The sequence below is a fragment of the Schistocerca gregaria genome, chromosome 11, assembly GCF_023897955.1.
Source record: "Schistocerca gregaria isolate iqSchGreg1 chromosome 11, iqSchGreg1.2, whole genome shotgun sequence".
NCBI lineage: Eukaryota > Metazoa > Arthropoda > Insecta > Orthoptera > Acrididae > Schistocerca > Schistocerca gregaria.
This window is the reverse complement of record NC_064930.1, coordinates 141,355,919-141,378,522: the sequence shown is the minus strand read 5'-3', so window position 1 is coordinate 141,378,522 and position 22,604 is coordinate 141,355,919. Positions and strand designations below refer to the sequence as shown.

Sequence of the window (22,604 nt, the reverse complement as noted above, 5' to 3'; positions counted from 1 at the left end):
ATAAAATTCATTATTCCGTGTTACTGCGAACAAGTGAGGTTTAGCCATCCTGATCGACAACATCCGAACAGGGTAACCACCGAATGAAGAAGGAGATTGTCCGCTGATAGTGACAAAGTTACTTCCGTCGTTCAGTTTTGCTCTGGGCTGTTTAGACTCCTTTCAGGAGTTGTTTACTCCTAAACAACTTGTTCCCGTTCCCGCCGATGTCCAGCTTTTAGAATTCGTGGCGAGACGGTAGTGCCAGGGCAAAGTGTTTGACACATCGGGTTCTCCCGTGGAGACACCGCAGCACATCCGTGGGGAGAGAGAAAGAGAGAGAGAGAGAGAGAGAGAGAGATTGGAACGCGCCCGAAGGCGCTATGGAGAAACAGATTAGTGGGGAGTTTTGTGGGTGGTTGGAGAGGGGGGGGGGAGGGGAGGGAGACACACACAGTGGTGCCAGAGAAGGCTCTCGTGGAAGGGGGGAGAGGGAGAGAGAGAGACAGAGACAGCCGGAGAGAAATACCCCGCGCTCGCCTTCCGACCACCGCACAGCTAGAGAGAAAGGCTGAGCCGTGAGTTTGGCCCGCGCCTGGTGGGGGAGGTTATAAGAGCGGCTGCAGCCCGGCGCCCACTTTCAGTCTTTCGTCGATCGCCACCGTAAGAGGACGCCGCGAGAAATGAACAAGGCCGTGTTGGCGTGAGTACCCTCTAGCGCTGCCGTCATGCTCTCTACCTCTGGCTCTGCAGCTATTCCTGTCTCTGTTTCTAAGTATTTGTTCACTTGCTTGTTTCATTTTTGGCGTTCGTTCCTGTTGTCTGTTCAGCAGCATTACAAGATTACTCCAGATCTTACTTATTTTTCACACGAGATCTCGCGAACAATAGCAACAGGTGAACAGGTAGTTAACGTCTTCCTGTATGTCGCTAAGGAGCCCCACACTGCAGCAATTCATCGAACGATGACCATAACACACCACGTAGCTTTCCAGTTACCTGATTTATTTTTTTAATTTTGAATTTATTTTTTGTTTTTGTTTTTTTGTTTTTAAGTGTTCAACAATTTTTACGTTTCGCTCGTCTTGACCAAGCGGCTATCTACGTATTACAAGATTTTTCAGGCTTCGGAACTCACTTTGTTTTCATTTGTGCACAAAATGTAGCAAATATTCAGGCCTCTCAGACTGCTGTTAGGTGTTGGACACTGTACCATATAGTTGACAAGGCCATCAGATACGGTGTGTACTATCTTCGTAAATATGAAATTCACTTCTTACTTGTACAACAGAAACCAGTACATATTACTGGAGGCGACGACTATACTACATCGCGGACAAGCCACCCAGATAACAGAGTGTACTATCTTCGTAAATATGAATTCACTTGTTCTTAGCACAACAGAAACCAGCACGTATTACAGGAGGCGACGAATGATGCACACATGTGAAAGTAACACACCGTGTGTTCTCCTAGAAAGCGTAATATGATCTCTAAAGTTATAAATGTGCATAACCGAGCTATCTTTTTTTTTTCGTATTGACCATGCGGCTGCCAGCGTATTACAAGATTTCTCAAGCTTCGAAACTCACTTTTTCATTCGTGCACAAAATGTTGCCAAGATTCAGTGCTCCTACACTGCCTTTAGGTGTTGGACACTACACTACATAGCTAACAAGCCACCGAGATAACGGAGTGTACTATCTTCGTAAATATGAATTCACTTGTTCTTAACACAACAGAAACCAGTACGTATTACAGGAGGCGACGAATGTTCCACACATGTGAAAGTTACACACCGTGTGTTCTCCTAGAAAGCGTAATATGATCTCTAAAGTTATAAATGTGCATAATCGAGCTATCTTTTTTTTTTCGTATTGACCATGCGGCTGCCAGCGTATTACAAGATTTCTCAAGCCTCGAAACTCACTTCGCTTTCATTCGTATACAAGATGTCGCACAGATCCAGTCTTCCTAGATTTCCGTTAGGTGTTGGACGCTGTACCACATCGTTGACAAGTAAGCCTCATACAGAACTTACGGAGTATCTTCGTAAATATGAGATTTACTTTTTATTTGTATAGTAGAAACCAGTACGTAGTACGGGACGGTGAATGCTTCAGAGATGCGAAAATAACCCACCGTATGAGGCCCTACAAAGCGTAATATCATCTCCAATGTTGTAAATGTGCAGAATCGAGTTATGCTTTTTTTCGTATTGACCATGCAACAGTCCACGTGTTACATGATTTCTCAAGATGTGAACACACATCTTACACCTTGCTTGGTTCGTAGTCAACATCGATGCGGACGTAGATGTGGACTTCACCTCCCTACATTGCCGAAATGCGACAGACAGCGTCCCATCACTGACCGGAATGGAACGATATGGCCGACATTTGTAATGTACGAGATCAACTGGATGAATATTTTTAATATGCAGAGCGAAAGTTCTACAGTATCAAAAGTAACGTCCTAACAGGAACTCTAATCGTGTTAATATGCATAAACGAGCTATATTTTATGGAGACCTTTTGTACTTTTTTTGGTCTTTGCTGGTTCTGACTATGCACCGCTGTACGTATTACAAAACTTTTCAACTTTTCTTCATCCATATCCCGTATCTCGTGAAGAATAATTGCAGTGAACAAGTACCATTTGTCACTGTACCGCACCGTCGACTACTAATATATCACTGTATGAAGTATCTAATGTTGTCAATGTACATAATCAGACAGGACACCGTTAGAAACGAACAAGTCTGTTTTGGCGAGAATGGGCCAAAGTCCACTGAGCCCTCTCCATTAATTGGTAGCTTTGCAGAAGTTTTCTTTTTTTTTTAAGTATAAGAGGCGATTAAAAATGTTTTAGGGACCTGCTCCAGTGTAAATGCAACATAGCTCGACTCCGATGCCGGTGTATAAGCACCGACGTGTAGCCAAGGAATGAGTGTGCGGTAAATACGGAAACATGAACTGTGGCGACGCTATTACGAAATGCATGAAAACAGGACCGACGTGATTTTAGTCCTTCTTTTGGCTGCCGAAGGACAAACACCGGTAGACACCCATCGGAGAATGAAGAATGTCTACGGCGTAGCATGTCTGTCGGAATGAACGTCCCCTCGACTTAAGAAGTTCCAGAGCGAGACATCTGCCGGATAGGTGATATCCACCCTGTTCCTTGATTATCGGGAGCCACCGGTTATTGATTTCAAGGGATGTCGTGTATCCGCCACTGGGGAACGGTACTGCGAAGTACTGGAGAAATTAACGGGGTGCAATTGAGGTGAAACGTCTGGGAAAATGCTCACGGCGATTTTGCCTGATTCGCACACCGAGTGTGGAATGTACGGCCTCCGACCTACAGCCGTCCTAATGATTTTATTTTGTCGCTACCACCTTCGACGCTTCAGTGCGTCATCTTCAGGCGTGTGAGCGCTCCTTCAACCTTTTGGTGGCCCCTTTATATTTGTTCACTTATTTTTCGCATTTGGCCGTAATGATTCGACGAATGAACACGCCACATACCGCTAGCCATATACGGGCCATTTCACTGCCTTTTAACTCCATCTACATTTTAGTCTGAAGGCTTTTGCGCTTAACCCAGCTCCAATGGGATTATTTTTTTTCAATGGATTCCATTTGGCCGGCCGGAGTGGCCGTGCGGTTCTAGACGCTACAGTCTGGAACCGCGCGACCGCTACGGTCGCAGGTTCGAATCCTGCGTAAGTTCTAGGGGACTGATGACCTCAGAAGTTAAGTCGCATAGTGCTCAGAGCCAATTGAACCATTTTTTTTTCATTTTATTTGGTTTTACTCAGGGTCACACATACCATGTTACTTGACATGAGCTTCTTTGTTGCCGCCAGTATGTGATTTTCACCTGTCCATGTACTTCTGAGGAACCACGGTCAAAGGTTGTTAATAAATCTTTCTAACTAGAACTGGCTGGCTGATTGTTCATAGCATTCATTTACATTCAGAACCTGTATTCGAAATTTTGGAATATAAAATTGTTCGCTGACGGTGCTGTCCTCTGTTGGTGCATCGTAAGGAATCACACAAAGACCTGGGCGAACCTTCCACCTTGCACGACGGATTGTAGCTCCTGTTAGATATGGGTATGTCTATGATAATGTATGTGGTATACTAGATAGAGAGAGGCCGCCATAGTATCTCGATATAAGGCAAGTGTTGAACCTGTTGAACTCGCAACTTCGGATAACTATTTAGGGGGTAACGATAAGAAGTGGTGTGGAATGAGACGGTCATGTAAAGTCAGCATTACTGAAGGCGAATGCCCTTGGATTTACTGTGAGGTTCGTGAGGAAGTACGGAGATGGCACATATGACGTCAACAGTTACAGTGTTCCACTCTTTGCGGTTCTGATCAGGTCGGAGGTTTGGCAGGCAGGGGATGGATTCAGGGGCGTCCTCCTAGGCTAGTAACAGGCCGATACAGACCCTACCAGAGGGACTCGTGGAACTTGAAAGGGAATCTTCGGAAGAGAGAGGACGTAGCTGTCGCCAAACCCTATTGGCTTAATTCAGACAATCTGTACTGCGAGGCGACTGTGCCCCCATTAGGCTGGCAATGTCGTATATCTGGCGCAGGGGCCAGCAGGATAAGGCGGGGCGCGTTACGAGGCATACAGAGACCCATGTGTACAGGCAGTCACTGATACGCGAATGGAGCTGGAAAGCTCAGTCGATAATATTCGTAATATGTAACCCCTCTCCCCCCCCCTCCAGCCCCTGTAAGGTGAAACTTCCTGGCAGGATAAACATTGTGTGCCAGACCGAGACTCGAACTCGGGACCTTTGCCTTTCGCCGTAAAGTGCTCTACGACTCTACCAGCTTTTTATTATTATTATTTTTTACGTCACACGGCATCCGTTGCACCTCGTTGTTGATCCCTTCTTTCAGTTTTTTTTTCTATTACAGACACTACCAGCTCTCTCACCGCCGAAAGTTGAGCTACCAAAACACGATTCGGCCCCGTCGCCACAACTGTACTTCCCGCCAGTACCTCGTCTGCTTCCTCCTCCATTCTGGCACTGTAGAGTGGTCTGCGCAAGATCTGTGTCTTTTTACAAGTTGAAGTGTACTTTTACAACGTCGATTCAGTCTTGAGTTTGAAACTGCTCGCCCATTGTCGCAGGAAGGTGGCACATGCGGATTGATTGGCACACCTACTAAGCCACGAAGTAGAAGGCGCCTCAGAAAGATTCTCTGATAGAATTGGAGATTACAGGCGCCCAACGGCGAAGTTGTCGGCTCTTCAGTGGTAGAAATGCTTCCCATATGAGAAGTTGCTATTACTGCAGTGCTACAGATTTTCGCAGACAAGATTAATTTGCATATGCTTTTGGTGAAAGCCCTTCCTCCCCCCCCCCCCCCCCCCCACCAACACGAGAAAATGAGGAGGCAACAAAGCTATGCAGTCGACGAAATCTGGTGATAACCTTTTTACTTTCGCCGGCCGGAGTGGCCGAGCGGTTCTAACCGCTTCAGTCTGGAACTACGCGAACGCAACGGTCGCGGCATCGAATCCTGCCTCGGGCATGTATATGTGTAATGTCCTTAGGCTAGTCACGTTTAAGTAGTTCTAAGTTCTAGGGGACTGATGACCTCAGCTTTTAAGTCCCATAGTGCTCAGAGCCATTTGAACCATTTTTTATTTATTTATTTACTTTCTTTGTCACGGCTCTGAAGATGCAGCCAGACAGCCATTGGAAGATATGTACGTCCGCTAGACATTACCCTGATTACTGAGTACCTGCTGATTCGGTAGGTGACTACAAACTTACCAGTTAAAGCCAACACCCCCAATTCCTTAAGTCTCATAAATGAAACAGCTTCAGACGTCTGATTACAGTGATAAAACTTCGGCATCAAGTGCGTAAACCAGTAAAAGGTTAGGAAAGGTTTGAGACTATTTTTCAAAGTTGTTTGGAAGACGGGAAGTGCTGTCATTACCCAACACTGGATGAGTGTAGTCTGGGTAATTGCGCTCATCGCATGATAGGTGTTCAGTATACTTGTTGTAGCTGGAATTCACAGTCATACAAAACTTTTTGAAGGATATCACCTTTACGCCAGTGACTGCTATATATTTTTATTGCACTATTGTAATTTCGGCCATAGGGCATTATCAAGTGATATAATGGCTTTAAGCTTACATTACGTTGACATGGCTTAAAGCCATAATATCACTTGATAATGACCTGTGTGTGTGTGTGTGTGTGTGTATAACAACTAGCACAGTGATGGGTGTACATATTGAGGTACCACATATAAAAATATTTGCATATATATATATATATATATATATATATATATATATATATATATATATATAAAGTTTATCACTAACCTAATGTCTGCTATTACTTATAGAATTCTATTGCTTGTCCTCATTACACTGTTCATTATACTCAACAGATCCTGCAACTCTTCTGCACTTTCACTAAAGATAACAATGTCATCTGTGAATCTTTTCACTGATATCCTTTCACCCTGAACGTTAATCCCTTAATCCCACTCTGGAACCTCTCTTTTATTTCTATCACTGCTTCTTCTATATTCAGACTGATTACTAGTGGCGAAAGACAGCACCACTGTTCACTTCCGTTTTAATCTGAAGACTTTGTTCTTGGTCTGTCCTCTTGGTCCTTGCATATATATTTTCTTATCCGTCTTTTCCTGTAACAGGTAGCTATTTTTGTGAGAATTTCTAACATCTTGCACAATTTTACTTTGTCGGACGCCTTTTCTAGATATACAATTACTACGAAGGTGTCTTGATTTTTCTGGAGTTTTATTTCCATTATCAAGCTGAAGTCAGAACTTGCTTTCTGGTACCTTCACCTTTCCTAGCAGCTAACGTTTCGTCATCTAGTAGATGATCAATTTGCCCTCTCGTTTCTCTGTGTATCATTCTTGGATTCTCTGTGTACCATCCTTCTTAGCAAATTGTATGCATGTGGCATTAATCTGACGGTTTTTGCACTTATCTGCCTTTGTTATCCTCGGAATTGTGTGGATGAAATATTTTTCCGAAAAAAATCTCATAGTGACTGCATATCTTTACTCTACTTTCTCATTTATATTAGCATCTCCAGCACTACTCTACCTCGCTCACAATACGCATACACTCTCTGATCCTCTATTCCTGGCGAGGTATGTTGGCAACACAAGTTGAAGGCAAAGTGCGATTAAAATGTCAAAAGTTTCGCATTTTTTCCTCCCTAAACATTTAGTTCGGCCCCACTACACGGTTAACGAGCTATTCAATGCAGATTGCAGTTGCCTTATTATGTACGACACCTGCTGGATACGGCTTGTGGCAAATGAGGTACACACCTGTTGCTTCGAACTCCAGACTGCCGCAGAAGAAGAAATCGACCTTTTGAAACTGACAGATTGGACGTTACAGGATTTCAGGGTCAATGCACCGACATCAATTTCCGAAATCATTTCTCAAAACAATAGAAAAAATCGACGCTGAAGATCAGAATATTGGTTAAAAACAGTCTTGGTTGCAATTTTAGTTTTTTATTTTTCAGCGACGCTTTTTGCCTTATTTAGGCATCTTCAGGTTATCTTTTCTAGATGGACGCGAGAGGCACCAAGATCTGCATAACACGTTCCCGTTCACAGGGGCAGATTAGAATATTTTCGAACATGGTTAACTATAAGACATATGTAAATTATTAATGTGGTCGTTGCTACTTAACTGTGTAGTGTAATAATAGATTCATAAACGGTAAGTCCGTGGTTCAACTCTCAGTAGCGACAACTGCTTTTAACTATCGTTTAAATTCCAAATACAGTAACAAACAGGGGTGTTAACTAAAAAATGTTGAATCAACTTTTAAAAAAATAATAGTTTATTATTTTCAATTACTAACCATCTGAAGATAAATTTAAATATCATAGAGACACGTACAGTAATTTATTGTTGAAAGAAAAAAACATGTACACATCAATAATACTGTTTAATCACTAGTAGGGAAAGAGATATTTTATTTTGTACTTGACAGTCCGCATTTTACTCAGTACATTTTAATGCATCGCGAGTACAGGCATTTCCATGCCGCCAGTAATTAGAAATAATAAAATGTCCTTATGGAAAAATTATGATTCAGTATTTGATACTAAACATTTCTCTTTGATAATATATGTGAATATAAATAAAAGTAGAAAAATTGTGTTATCAGGATTCGGACTAACGACTTTACCGTTATAACACTAAGACGCTACGACCACATCTGTACTCCCCAAGCAACTTCGGAGTCTGGCGGTGGGTACTTTTGTCACTCCCCCCCCCCCCCCCCCTTTCCCTCCGTTTTCTGTTCCTGGCCCGAATGGTTCAGAGGAAGAACAATAGCTAGCAAACTCCAGTGTGGGCTTAAATGTTTGTAAGTTTTACCTTCATTGTCTTACCACAAGATATACGTAGGGGCAAACAATATATAGGTTGACTCTTCCAGGAATGCACGTTCTCAGAACTTTAACAATAGACCACTCAATAACGAAGAATGCCTCTTTTCCAACATCTGCGGCTGAAGCAGGCTGAGCATCTCTTGTGATGCTTTCACATGTGCTAAATGAAACTGTGACGAAACGTGCTGCCCTTCTTTGCATCTTTAGCCGTTTTCTTACTTTCCACACATTTTATTTTACATGTTTTGTTTTCTTTCTGCCGACTTCAAATTTCCTTCCTTCTAACATTCATGTTATTCACTAGTCCCTCACGGAAATGACGCACATAAATTTCACTCTCAACCAGCAAAGTCATTCGGCTGCCGTACAAGTGACTCGTCGCCATGCAACGCATCAAAATAGGTCACAAGTTGGAAATACCAAACGTATCGATAGGTTCTTATTAACTTCTTCTGCTAAGGCAATATGTGGCCTCACCTCCTGAATACATAGCTGCTTTAATCAACGCATTGCTCCCGTGCACACAATCCTGATTTCAAGGTAGTCCAGGTAGAAGCCGACAAACAGACCTTGAAATTTCTCATCCATGGCCAAGAGGTTCGGCTGCTCTGAATTCAGCCCGCCGGATCACAAGTCGAAAGTCAGCGGTTTACTGCCTCCCGCCCAACTACCTAGTAATTTAAGCAGCGTGTGATATGTTTCCATTATCGAGCACGTGATGCCTACGGCATAAGCCGCTATACTACGATGATTCGGTGCAAATATTAGGAAAGTGCCTTAAAGTACTAAAATAGGTTAAGAGAATTACAAAAAAACAGAGACTTTTTCCAAAAACAGACGTTTTAAATTTGAAAGACTTATCCTTAAATGCTTATGGATATTTGTTGTTGTTGTTACCTTCAGTCCAGAGCCTGGTTTGATGCAGCTCTCCATGCTGCTACTCTATCCTGTGAAATCTTCTTCATCTCCCAGTACCTACTGGAGCCTACATCCTTCCGAATCTGCTTAGTGTATTCATCTCTTGGTCTCCCTCTGCGATTTTTACCCTCCACGCTGCCCTCCACTACTAAATTGGTGATCCCTTGATGCCTCAGACCATGTCCTACCAACCGATCCCTTCTTCTAGTCAAGTTGTGCCACAAATTCCTCTTCTCCCCAATTCTATTCAGAAACTGCTCATTAGTTAAGTGATCTACCCATCTAATCTTCAGTGGCTTCTATTCTCTTTTTGTCTAAACTGTTATCATCCATTTTTAAGTTCCATACATGGCTACACTGCACACAAATACTTTCAGAAAAGATTTCCTATTACTTAAATCGACATTCGATGTTAACAGATTTATCTTCTTCAGAAATGCTTTTCTTGCCATTGTCATTCTACATTTTAGATCGTCCCTACTTCCACAATCATCAGTTATTTTGCTGTCCAAACAGCAAAACTCATGTACCAGTTAAAGCATCTCATTTCCTAATCTAATTCCCGCAGCATCGCCTGATTTACTTCGATTAAATTCCATGACTCTTGTTGTTCTTTTGTTAATGTTCATTTTACATTCTCCTTTGAAGTATTGTCCATTCTGTCCAACTGTTCTTCCAAGTCCTTTTCTGTTTCTGACAAAACTACACCGTCATCACCAAATGTCAAACTTTTTAGTTCTTTCCCCTGTACCTAAATTCCATCTCGAAATGTTTCTTCGGTTTCATTTACTGCTTGCTCAATGTACAGATTGAATAACATCGGGGATAGGCTAGAACCCTGTCTCGCTCCCTTCTCAACCACTGCTTCCCATTCATGCCACTCGACTCTTATATCTACCATATGTTTTCTGTATAAGTTGTACGTAAACTTTCGCACCGCTGTATTTTACCTCTGCGTAATTACAAAGAGCGTATTCCAGTCAGCAATGTCAAAAGCTTTCTCCAAATCTACAAAAGCCAGAAAGGTAGGTTTTTGCGATTTACACTCTGTGACCATTCTTTTGCAACTATCGTTTATTGCGCTTAGGGATTATAAGCGCAAGAAAGGTTAGGGCAATCGTTCGGTCTGTTTGATTTACTCAGTACACGGGCGTAATGCGACAGGGAGAAACTAACATTAAACCAAGATACTCCAAGACGCAACACTGATGCAAAACCAGCTCGACATTCCAATTTTTAACATTTACAGTGTATCTATAGGTAGATGAGTCAACGGCCTTGCTGCCTTGGTAACACTGTTCCCGTCAGATCAGTGAAGTTAAGCGCTGTTGAGCTTGGCTAGTACGCGGATGGGTGACCGCTGTTGGCGCGGGGTGCACTCAGCCCTTGTCAGGCAAAGTGAGGAGCTACTTGACTGAGAAGTAGCGTCCGGGAGAGCGGTGTGCTGACCACATGCCCCTCCATATCGGCATCCAGTGACGCCTACCGCTTATGATGACACGGCGGTCGGTCGTCACCATTAGGCCTTCAAGGCCTGTTCCGACGGTGTTCGTTTCTGTTTAGCGCATATTCAGAAAGACTGTTCTTTTTTGTTCTACTACAGTGGTTCCTTAAGAAGCGATAATTACCCCCTTAGGGGTAAAACTTAATTTTCTGAGGGGTAAAAACACGAGATCCAGTTTGTCTTCCAATCACGAAACTACATTGTTTTTAAAATATCACTACGATTTTTTACTATTTCGTAGGAGTTTAAGACAGATTACATAAATTACATTTTTTTATTTCAGAACTAGCGTTAGCACGTGTGACTGTGTGGCGGACGTTACAGTGTGTGAAACGAGTGTATGAACATCTTCCTCACATAGTCCACCTCAACACACATACTTTCTACTATGTACCACGCGTCTGCAACAGTAAAAACTAGAACATGCATATCACGCGTGTTTAAAATATCCCATAAAAATGCCTTGTGCGAGTTGTAGGCAGTTCTAGCAACAGACCACAAACTGATTCGTAAATCACTTTGCGGCAATAAACGAACTAATTCATAGCACAACACAACAGTAACTTTGAAATGGTTATTACACTGTCGTAGGGCCTTCACGGTACTATTGGGGGCAGTAATCAGATCCAAAGCATTGGCAGCGTGCGAACTTGCAATTTTCTCGATTTCAGAAGCAAGTAGTTCAGCAGCCAAGTGAATTACAAATAAAAAGAATAGCGCAGAAGTTTGCGCTTGGTTGATTTTGGATAGGGTGCCGTGGTAAGGGCGAAGCAGATTTCATTAGGGAGAGAAATGATGCAGAGAAACCACGTTTTGTAACGAATGTCCGCTTTCAACCTTTTTTTCTGAGGAGGATTTGTATGTTGCAACTGAGAACTGCTTCATCAAAGAAGATTGTTAGAAATAAGAGGTGCCAAATGTCACATTAGATGGAGACTTAATAAAATACCTACAAAAACGAAATATAATTTATCTTTCATCATTTTAAAAAATAAAAGTGTTCAGAGAAAATTGTTTTCATTCAAAAATTAATTAGCGCTAATGTTGACGACGAGGAAGGGGGAGAGGGTTACATCACTCACCGGTAAAGGTCTAAGGTGGCTTGGGAACCACTGTTCTATGATCTTTAGAATTAGAGGTGTTAATCATACAGAAAAAAAATCATATTATTTTTATTTCTTGTGTTGCTTGGTGAGACGAACGAAGCCTCTATGGAGCTGCCATATTTTTAACTTGCACCGGTAATTCTGTCTAAAATCTTGCAAGACGCTGCCCTACTTCACAGCTTCGTGCGTGAGTAATCTGCACCACATAATGTTGGCGGAACAGTCACAGCTACGATTTATCGTGTAATCGTTGCAGGCTCCTGGCTGTATACGGAGAATGACTGATCAGCGCACGAACAAATTGCGGGTTCATAATTGCCGTACCTCTTACGACGCACAAAGCCTCTGCGACTTACATTCCAAGATAAAAATAAATAAATAAAAAGCACACAATCCGCAATTCTACCTACGTAACGGCGGGGATATGGCGAAACATAACTAACGTATTCACAAGTATTTCCACACGGCGCTGATTTCTCGTTCGTTACGTAACTATCGATTCCAGCCGCAGTCGATGTCTATACTCGCGGGCAGAACTAACAACACCGCACTCCGAGCGAGGGGTGTTTTGTGTGGCGCCGGTCAAATGGGCCGCGAGTTGGACGATCGTCTTAATCGATCCTGCCTTTTCGGCCGCCCGGGACCTCGTCAGCTTTCTCGTCGCCGTGGGAGGGAAAGTTTCCTGGCCAGGAAAAGCGGACGCCCTGCGCTACGGAGAGACAGACTTTATAGTTGGCTTTTTCCCTTCCTTTCTTGTCCTCTCGGCTGCGTAACTCGTAGTACAAAGAGCCACCGGTGGGCAGTTGTAAATTTTTTGAACGAAATAATCCGCTTACGTCAGTGTAGGCGTTATCATCCAGCAACTGTGATAATGCCTCGTGAATGGTGGTCAGTACAATTTCGGAGCACAGCTCTCCCTTGTATAAGAAGGTCGAAACGTCAGAATATTCTAGGGAAATGCACAAAGAAATGTAAATATTTACAGCTTGTCCTCAACCAAGCAAATGGACTTGGAACTAAGAGCATTTCAGCATACGGTTAGCAATCACCACTGTAAACAATCTACATCTACGTCAATATTCAGATGCCACCCTAACACTGCGTGCCATAAATCCCTCTTCCCTTATTCCAATGGCAAATCGCGCATGGAAACAATGTAGTTGCTGAACCCCTAGTTAGCTCTAAATTAATTGAATTATTTCGACACAGCCGTCGATTCGAGGGAAGTACTATAGGGTCCGATTCAAACACACAACATGTATTTCCCATTATATAAACCATTTTCTCAAAAGTGGATGCGAGAACATTTGTGTAATAGGTTAATTTACCACCAATTACCATGACTTTTTCACCTGATACGGTTCTGGAATAAAACAGATGGATAAATCACAGATTTTAAACTTCACTACACTGTGCCTAAGCAGCCACTGACATAAACGTAAGCGAAGCGATCGTCAAAGGCTAGGAAGCCGCAGGGTCTCGCAACAGTCTGCTTACCCATGATGTCACTAGCGCTCTTAGGCGATCGCTTCACTTATGTTTGTCAGTGACTGCTTAGACAAAATGTAGGGAAGTTTCAAACCTGTGATTTGGTTATCTATTTTATTCCTCAACCATCAAGCGAATATGTGACGCCAATTGCTAGCAGATTAGCGCACTACACAAATTTTCTCGCATTTACTTTTGACAAAATTGGTTTATATAACAGAAGTTACACACTTTCGTTGAATTGAATCACTATCATTAACGTTTCTGCCTTCTCAACTTTTCCGCCAAGTATCAGATTCTTCAGTGTTTCATCACCTCTTTTTAATGTTTTGTTATCCCACTAAGTTTTTTAACTATAGGCTGCAGAGCGGCGTATTACGTTGCTGCCAGCCCACCAACTCTCTGGGGGGGGGGGGGGAGGGGGAAATCGAAATACAATAAAGAAAAAAAATACTTTTGCTTTACTCAAGTGTTAATAGATTTTGATACTTGGAATTCTTGAGAATGGCGTAAAGCTGTAATCTAGATGTGGAATAAAACCTGTTACACAGTCAAATGTCTGTTATATCTTTCTAAAATTTCTACACCAAAGTAATATCACATTCGATGTTATGTATGTACTCTGTCGGCAAAGTGTCTTTCGAATAAACAGCATAGAAGTACTAAATTAAAATATAACGCCAGGTGCTACAGTATTACTACAGGAACATAGTAAGTGTCAAACTATTTTTCCTGTCAATATTTTTTGGGGGTTTAAATGTTCGAAATTATGTGTACAGTTTGTTGTAAAGCGCTAAGTGCTTTTAATTTCAAATACTGGATGAATATAGTCTGGCTAACTTACTTGACTATTGTGTTACACTGCAGTGAGAAACATACACGGTTTCTAACTGTAACAGGCGTACTTGACTTTGTTAAACTTTTAATGTCTGGTTATAGCTCTTAATGAGTTTGGCAGTGTTTAAGATTTTTAATATAGATGAGAAGTATTCTCTGCCATGCACTTCACAGCGGTGTGTCGGATTTAGATGCAGATAGAGGAACACCACAGAGATAGAAAATGGCAATCACCGATCGACAGTACCGAGATTCCCACGGAAGACGGCTAGCAGTTGCAATATCCTCTCGAAGCAGTGAAAGTGTAGGAACCGGGGGACATGGGAAGTCACCCAGTCAGCCCGATATGTGATTAATCGCGCCTAGTTTCTCACTCTACATTTCGTAGGCATTCGACTTCCCGGACGTTCGTTTACCCAGGCGACATTATCGTAATTATCCCATTTGCAAGCGCCAGACGAATCCTGTAGCTTTCTATTCCTTGTGATCGCCTCGTCGCGTGAGATCGGGGCCAAGGCACACCATCTATTTCCAGCTGTGTTCACTTTTGTAACGGACGTCTTAATCTGCAAATCGATATTTCTTGTATAGTTCTACAGCAGTTAATGGCTGGATTGTTTGCTGCAAACTTCGTTCTACCGGTTGCACAGTTCTTCTAGCTGATTCTAGCCCGTAGTTGGGCGGTTCGTCATTATACGCACATCATCAGCGAACATCACAGTAGGTACCGTGTTTTCAGGACCTATTTTTATTTCTGCTGGACAACGTAAGTGATTTGTCTAAAAAAATTTAAGAAGATGGAGTCCCATAAGTTTCAATGTTTGTCCGACTGCTATTCCTGACCCATATAAGTGATTTACCGAAGACACTAGGACACAAGTCAAACGTCGATTTTTTTGGACCGGTATCAAGCTACATTCCCAATTTGGTGGTGGAATTTATTTTTCGGGCCTTACAGGAATCCTGTAGATGTTTTTGGAGATTTTACTTTAATTTTTATCTCGTTTTAAGCGCGCTCTCTTTGCTTTATAGACGAGGCAGCAGATTTTCCAATATCTATATTTTTCAATTTTTTTTTGCTGGAACATATCGAACTACGTACCCATTTTGAACTAAAAAGTAAATAAAATCTCCAAAATGATCCACAGGAATTTTTTGCGAGAGGGCACCAAAATAAATTACACCATCTCTGAAGACTGGTATGACGAGAATAGGAGTTGAGCAAGCATTGAACGTTGTGGGACTCCATATTGAAAGTCTCTGACTAGTTCTCAAATGTCTTCGGTAAATCACTTAGTTGCAGAATAGGAGTGGTCCAAGCATTCAACCGTAAGGAACTCGCCGTTAGTTGTTATCGCACTGAGAATTCAGTTTTAATCCGGTATAACATTCGCTAAATGTGACCCTCCGTTTTCTGTGCGGAATGCCTTTCATGTCATTACCGTTTTAATTTCACTAGCAGAATTTTGTGACTTACATAAATACAGGCTGCGGTAGAGTCAAAGAGAATACCAAAAGAGTATACACATGCAGGGTACCCCAAAAAAAAGTACACCGGCACACTTTAGGGATAGGTACCTTACACCAAAACAAGAAAAAACATACAGTAAACAAGTGCTCTGAAAACCCATTCCTTAAGAGATATGAGCACTCTTTGGGAGGAACAAATGTCTGGTAAAGATAGACCCTGAAATGCGTACTTTGAAAGCTGTGATCACTTGTTCAGCCGAAGACATGTGTTTTACACTAGCTAAGATGAACAAGAGCTCATACCTCTTAAAGCAAGCATTTTAGAGCCCATGCTTACTAGAGGTATTTTTACTTATTTATGTAGAAGGAACCTGTCACTAAAGTCTGTCGGTGTTTTTTGGGACATCCTGTATATAATGCCGCTTGACTATTTTTTGCTTTTTTTGTCGGCCTTGTATTCTTCAGCCCATCCTCATTGCGTTATGGATGAGGCAGCGTTGTTTGCGAAACCTGTTTTTAATGTCGTCAGCCAGTATGGTGCTGCATCTTCACGTAAAAATTAAAGTAAAATCATTGAGAACGGAAAAATTTTACAAGGGCTCAAAAATAAATTACAAAGACGATGAAATACATATCATAGCAGTTGGGCAGTGTCTTCGGTAAATCAGATGTGATATATATATATATTTACCAGCTGTTCGCCTAGACGACTGTACTTCTTCTAAGCTAATTTGCTTCCTGTGAACTTGTTTCAAGTGTTGAACTATTCTTCTAGCTGGCAAGTGCATCCACGTCATCAGGAAACATCGCAGCATTTTGTATACACTTTGTTCTCACCCTGCACCCGTTTTGAAGTTGAGGTTGAGGAGTGACATCATATATATTCCTACCCAAATGACTTTCCGAACAAACTGGAGGACTGGCCAATTGCTATGATTTTAATGTATTATATATAATTATAGCAGACTGGCCAATTGCTATGATATCGATTGGCGAATATATATATATATATATATATATATATATATATATATATATATATATATATAAATTGGCCAGTACATATTAAAATCATAGCAATTTGCCAGTCTGCTATGATTTTATATATATTAAAATCATAGTAATTGGCCAGTCCTCCAGCTTCTTTGGTAAATCATATGATGTCATTCCTCAACCTCAACTTCATAAAGGGCGCAGGCTGAGAACAAAGTGAATACAAAATGCTGTGATGTTTACTGATGACGTGGGTGCACATGCCAGCTAGAAGAATAGTTAAACACTTGAAACAAGTTCACAGCAAGCAGCTTAGCCTAGAAGAAGTACAGTCGTCTAGGCGAATAGCTAATGCAAACATTGCACCGCGTGCGCGCCAGGAATATGCACGCCTGGGGCAGCATTAAGCTATTTGGAACATTCACCTGGGCTTCCATAGGACGTGTGGCAGAAATCTAGGACACCACGACAGCTGTGTACGTGAACATTATTCGGAACCACCTGCATCCCTTCATGCTTGACGTCATGTCCGATGAGGCTGGCATTTTCCAGCAGGATAACACTCCATGTCACAAGGACATCATCGGGCCACAGTGGTTTGACTAGCGTTATAGTCAGCTCACATCAGTGTCTTTGCCATACAATTCGACTAACGCGAACCCAATGGAAGACACATCTGGGACGCCTTTGGCGCTAGCTGCATGCCCACGACACACCGGCACGGAATTTAAAGCCGTCGGCACACGGACCGTGTTGTCGAACGTTAACGTTGAGCGTGCCGAGTTACGTGCTGCTGAACGCTCAGGAACGATGCGACTTGTGCATACAGCACTTGGGCTCCAGCGTTGTATACGCGATCACAACACACTCTAGCGGCAGTTGTGTGAAGTTTCTAGTTCGTAAATCACACTGTTTACCAAACGGGCGCGCGTAAAATTCCCACGTTGGCTCTATTAAAACGCACATTTCCTCCATTGTCCACGAAAAGGAAAGTACCGTGTCCAATCAATAAGGACACAGGCTTATAAAAGTTCCATTTCAAAGAGTGCGATACAAATTTGCAATACTTCTTCACATAAGATAAACATTATTTCATCATTCCCACATTTTAGTAAAACCCCAAGGTCAGCCTTACTTGATCACTGTTCCTAGCCAGTAGCAGAATCTTTGCAACATGTGAATTACGAAGCGTAAAAGAAAAAGGAGCAAAGTAGCTTAGCACAAGTAGTGCAAGCTGTCCTGTAGATCAAACCAATCGAACACCCAAAGAAAGGTGAACTTATATATTTACATAACATCAAAAATATACTATTTACTTATATTAAATTGATAATAAAGTAAAAGAACCTAATAAAAATGCAAATGTTAGGAAAAATTTATGTTCTGGCGAGTCGTGAACCACCGCCCAAAAATCAAGACTTTTGGACACTACTCACCACGCTACACAAGCATCATAAAAAGTAAGTGCCGTTTACATGATGTTACCAACGTTATCACTTGCTGGAAGTTTTAATCGTGGCTATGTTATTAATTGAAATTTAATTATAACAAATTGCACCAAAAACAGTGCGTTTTGGTTCAACCTTCAGTGTATTGCTGCCTTGAAATAGCCTACTCTCATAATACGCAAGTTACAATAATTCTTTTGCCACGAATACGATGTTTCTCATTATTTTATTGCAGCGGATCACAGAGTTAACAAAGGGTTTTCCAGTGACGGCATATATACGTATACGCCTGAAATGAACGCCAATATGGCGCCTCACAACTCTGTGCTGAAGGGAGACGGCGTGCGTGTGACGTAGGTGGCGTTGCGCCATCTCATTGGTCAACGCTCAGAATATATGACACGCTAGACAGTGAAGAGCGGACAAATCGAATAGCTGGCCGCCGGCCATTACAGTGGTAAACTGACACGTGGAGATCGATTGTTTATACATCGCTTTTGGTTATAAAATGCCATCCCTTGACTTAGGTCACAAACATAATGCCTCATTTAAATACGTTGCTACAATATACTTTTTAATTTAAGAACGAGCAGCAACTAGTCACAGTTTATGAATTTATCTTACGCACTACATGGAATCTGCCGTAGCTAAAAGTTATGGCCTGGACCGCTAGCATTTTTCGTAGTTCATTTACGATAGATGTACGCAAAATGCATGAAAATACTCGAAGATTTGCCCACTATATTAATAGATATTTTCTGACTCTACCTTGCTTTACATTATAAGACGAGAAGTGCGTTATATACGGCATACTGCTTTGGCAGCTCACGGACAAATTATCAAGTTTCAACCTAACCTAGACCATGAAAACACTACCGATCAGCCAACTATCTTCAAAATGGTCGCAACATATAAAATGGTATTCTGTCGGTCGGAAATCTTGCCTCCTGGCAGCGTGTAACAATTTTTGTAACAGCTGTGGTTTTGAGAAAGGAAACCTGCAAATAGATGCACAGACATTATGCTAATACCGTGTTACAAAAACATTTATTAAGCAAGTGCACCGACATACAAAACAACTTAAAATATCCACATACCTGTGAAATGTAATATTCGTTCCTTTCTCGAATTTATTTGTACAATTAATCGCTGCTCAACTCTTCACCATTGCACTTCTTTTCATTGGAACGTACAGACAATAGAATTACGAGTAACAAATACTGTATATACGCCCCAACAAATATACAGCGTTGAATAAGGGTCATCATAAACAACAATACTACACAACACATCAGACTACAACCACTATAATGGCGTCCGGCCAAAGGTTCAAATTGTCCCGCGACTGCAGCGCCATCAGTGAGTCCAGTTAGTTTTTACAAGGTCCTTGGTTCGGAAAGACTCCCGAACGTGCTATTCAACGCTATGACGTCAGAAATTCGGCACGCTCAACGGTCGGATGCACGGTCTGTGTGCCGACGGCTTAAGGCAACTACGTGACCTGTGCATGCTCACGTGACGTCCATACCTCCGAAAACCTACCAAGCGTCTGTTAAATTCGTGCCACGCAAGTTCGCTGTTGTACTGCGCTCCAGACGTGGGCTAGCGCGCTGGTGATAACGTTTTGAGTCACCAGTGAAAGTACAGGCATCAGACGTCACCTTTCCCGTGAGCTGGAAGCGGCGTTATGAAACGCAGGCGGCCGCTGGAGTCGTCCCACGTAGCCTTCTGGAAGCCTCCAGCTCGGCTCGGTACAGCGCGACCTTCTGCTCCGCCGGTTCTCGTGGCTGGAGTTCCGGGTTCACGCCTCTAGCGGTACGCAGCCGGCAACTCGGCAAGGACGCGAGCGGCTGCCTTCTCCCATCCGTGCAAACTTACCAACTACCAACCACAAAAACAATACAACTTTTAAAAAAGCATCTAGAGTATTGCAAATACTACTTCTGGCGCAGTTTTTTTGGTTAATTATTATTTTTTCATCTTTTATTTATGCGACATATGCTATAATCATTTAATGAACAAAGTAAGAGCATATGGACTATCAGACAAATTGTGTGATTGGATTGAAGCGTTCCTAGATAACACAACGCAGTATGTCATTCTCAATGGAGAGAAGTCTTCCGAAGTAAGAGTGATTTCAGGTGTATCGCAGGGGAGTGTCGTAGGACCGTTGCTATTCACAATATACGTAAATCATCTTGTGGATGACATCGGAAGTTCACTTAGGCTTTTTGCGGATGATGCTGTGGTATATCGAGAGGTTGTAACAATGGGAAATTGTACTGAAATTCAGGAGCATCTGCAGCGAATTGACGCATGGTGCAGGGAATGGCAATTGAATCTCAATGTAGACCAGTGTAATGTGCTGCGAATACATAGAAAGATCAATAATTTAGCTACAATATAGCAGGTCAGCAACTGGAAGCAGTTAAATCCATAAATTATCTGGGAGTACGAATTAGGAGTGATTTAAAATGGAATGATCAGATAAAGTTGATCGTCGGTAAAGCAGATGCCAGACTGAGATTCACTGGAAGAATCCTAAGGAAATGCAGTCTGAAAACAAAGGAAGTAGGTTACAGTACGCTTGTTCGCCCACTGCTCGAATACTGCTCAGCAATGTGGGATCCGTACCAGACAGGGTTGATACAAGAGATAGAGAAGATCCAACGGAGAGCAGCGCGCTTCGTTACAGGATCATTTAGTAATCACGAAAGCGTTACGGAGATGATAGATAAATTCTAGTGGAAGACTCTGCAGGAGAGATGCTCAGTAGCTCGGTACGGGCTTTTGTTGAAGTTTCGAGAACATACCTTCACCGAGGAGTCGAGCAGTATATTGCCCCCTCCTACGTATATCTCGCGAAGAGATCGTGAGGATAAAATAAGAGAGATTAGAGCCGACACAGAGGCATACCGACAATCTTTCTTTCCACAAACAATACGAGACTGGAATAGAAGGGAGAACCGATAGAGGTACTGAAGGTACCCTCCGCCACACACCGTCAGATGACTTGCGAAGTGGATGTAGATGTAGATGCGACACCAGTAACTACTCTACCAGCGCCCGATCCCTTAAATAATCGAACTCCCGTGTATTAGCTTGGTGCATAAGTTCATAGTTTTTCCATAAGCTTAATAAACACAGCAGATACACAGACACTTGAGTCATCGATAATACAGAGGGGTCCAAAAAAAATTCCATAACTGGCAAACTAAATGACGGAGCTGTCTCATCTTTGGTAGTGAAATAGTTTGTAGTTGTATTGCGTTGTTTTGTTTTGTCAGATGACAGTCGCCAGATAGTCAGTGTTTTGTTCTTAGTTGCACCTAGTTACTCGAGTAAACATGGGTGGCGGAGGGCTTACATTCGATGATAGGAAGTCAGTTTTGAAGTGGTATTTTAAGTACGAAAACATTAATGAGGTTCAGCAGCAATGGCGAAATGAGTATCAAACAGAGCCACCGACACGTTTAACGAATGGAGTACTGCGAGTGGTTTACTAAAATGGTGCGCAACGGTGAAGAGTTTGCAGAGATGATTGTGTGGTCTCCACAATTCCATCTGCTGGGCCGCCGAAAATCCGAACGTCCGTGTAGACAAAGCCGTGAATTTGCCAGGAGTAAATGTGTGGTGTGGGTTGTCTTACCGGGCCTGGATTGAGTCATTCTTCTTTGACGGGACAGTTACTGCTGAGGTGTACCTTCAGAAGCTTCAGACATCCATTTTACCTGCCATCCGAGACTTGTATGGAGACGGAAGAGTTTACTTTCAACAAGATGGCACCCCAGCCCACTGCCAAAATCGTGTTAGGGCGTATCTCGAAGAAAATCTACCAGGAAGATAGATAGGCCGTAGAGGTGCTGTGAAGTATCCACCACGTTCCCCAGACCCAACTCCTCTGGACTTTGACCTGTGGGGAGCACTAAAGGACGTCGTTTATCGACAAAAGCCACGCACATTGGACGAACTTCGAGAATCCATCGTACATTCGTGGGCAAATATCCAACTGAACACGTTGCAGTCCGTAGTTCGTGTTGCAGTTCGGCGGCATCGTTTGTGTGTGGATGTTAATGGTGACCATTTCGAACACCTACAGCGATATCTTTAAGTTGGACACTTTCACAAAAACTGAGACAACTCGGTCAATTAGTTTGCAAGTTATAGACTTTTAAACAGTGGATACATTTTTTTGGACCCGTCTGTATACTCTCCTTCAATTTGCAACATTCTGCTAACGCTGGGGTAATTTTTACATTCCGCGACTGTAAGGCTCACGTGATTTTTGAGACTGAGAACTCGTCTAGCCATATTCGGATCTCATTTCCATCCGGAAAGAGAGTTCCTCGAAGGTTGTCCGATAGAGAGCGGAAATTGTGAAAATTTGACGGCGCAAGATCAGGTGAATGT

At 42.4% G+C, this 22,604-nt stretch overlaps 1 protein-coding gene across 1 annotated transcript in view; it reads left to right on the top strand.

Moving 5' to 3' along the window:
• Nucleotides 1–522: 522 nt before the first annotated feature.
• Nucleotides 523–22,604, top strand: part of LOC126295253 (translation initiation factor IF-2) — a 134,554-nt gene continuing 112,472 nt past the window's right edge. Inside the window, exon 1 of the mRNA XM_049987654.1 lies at nt 523–682. Coding sequence (XP_049843611.1) covers nt 663–682 — 20 coding nt within the window. The 5' untranslated portion in view covers nt 523–662. The remainder of the gene's footprint in view (nt 683–22,604) is intronic.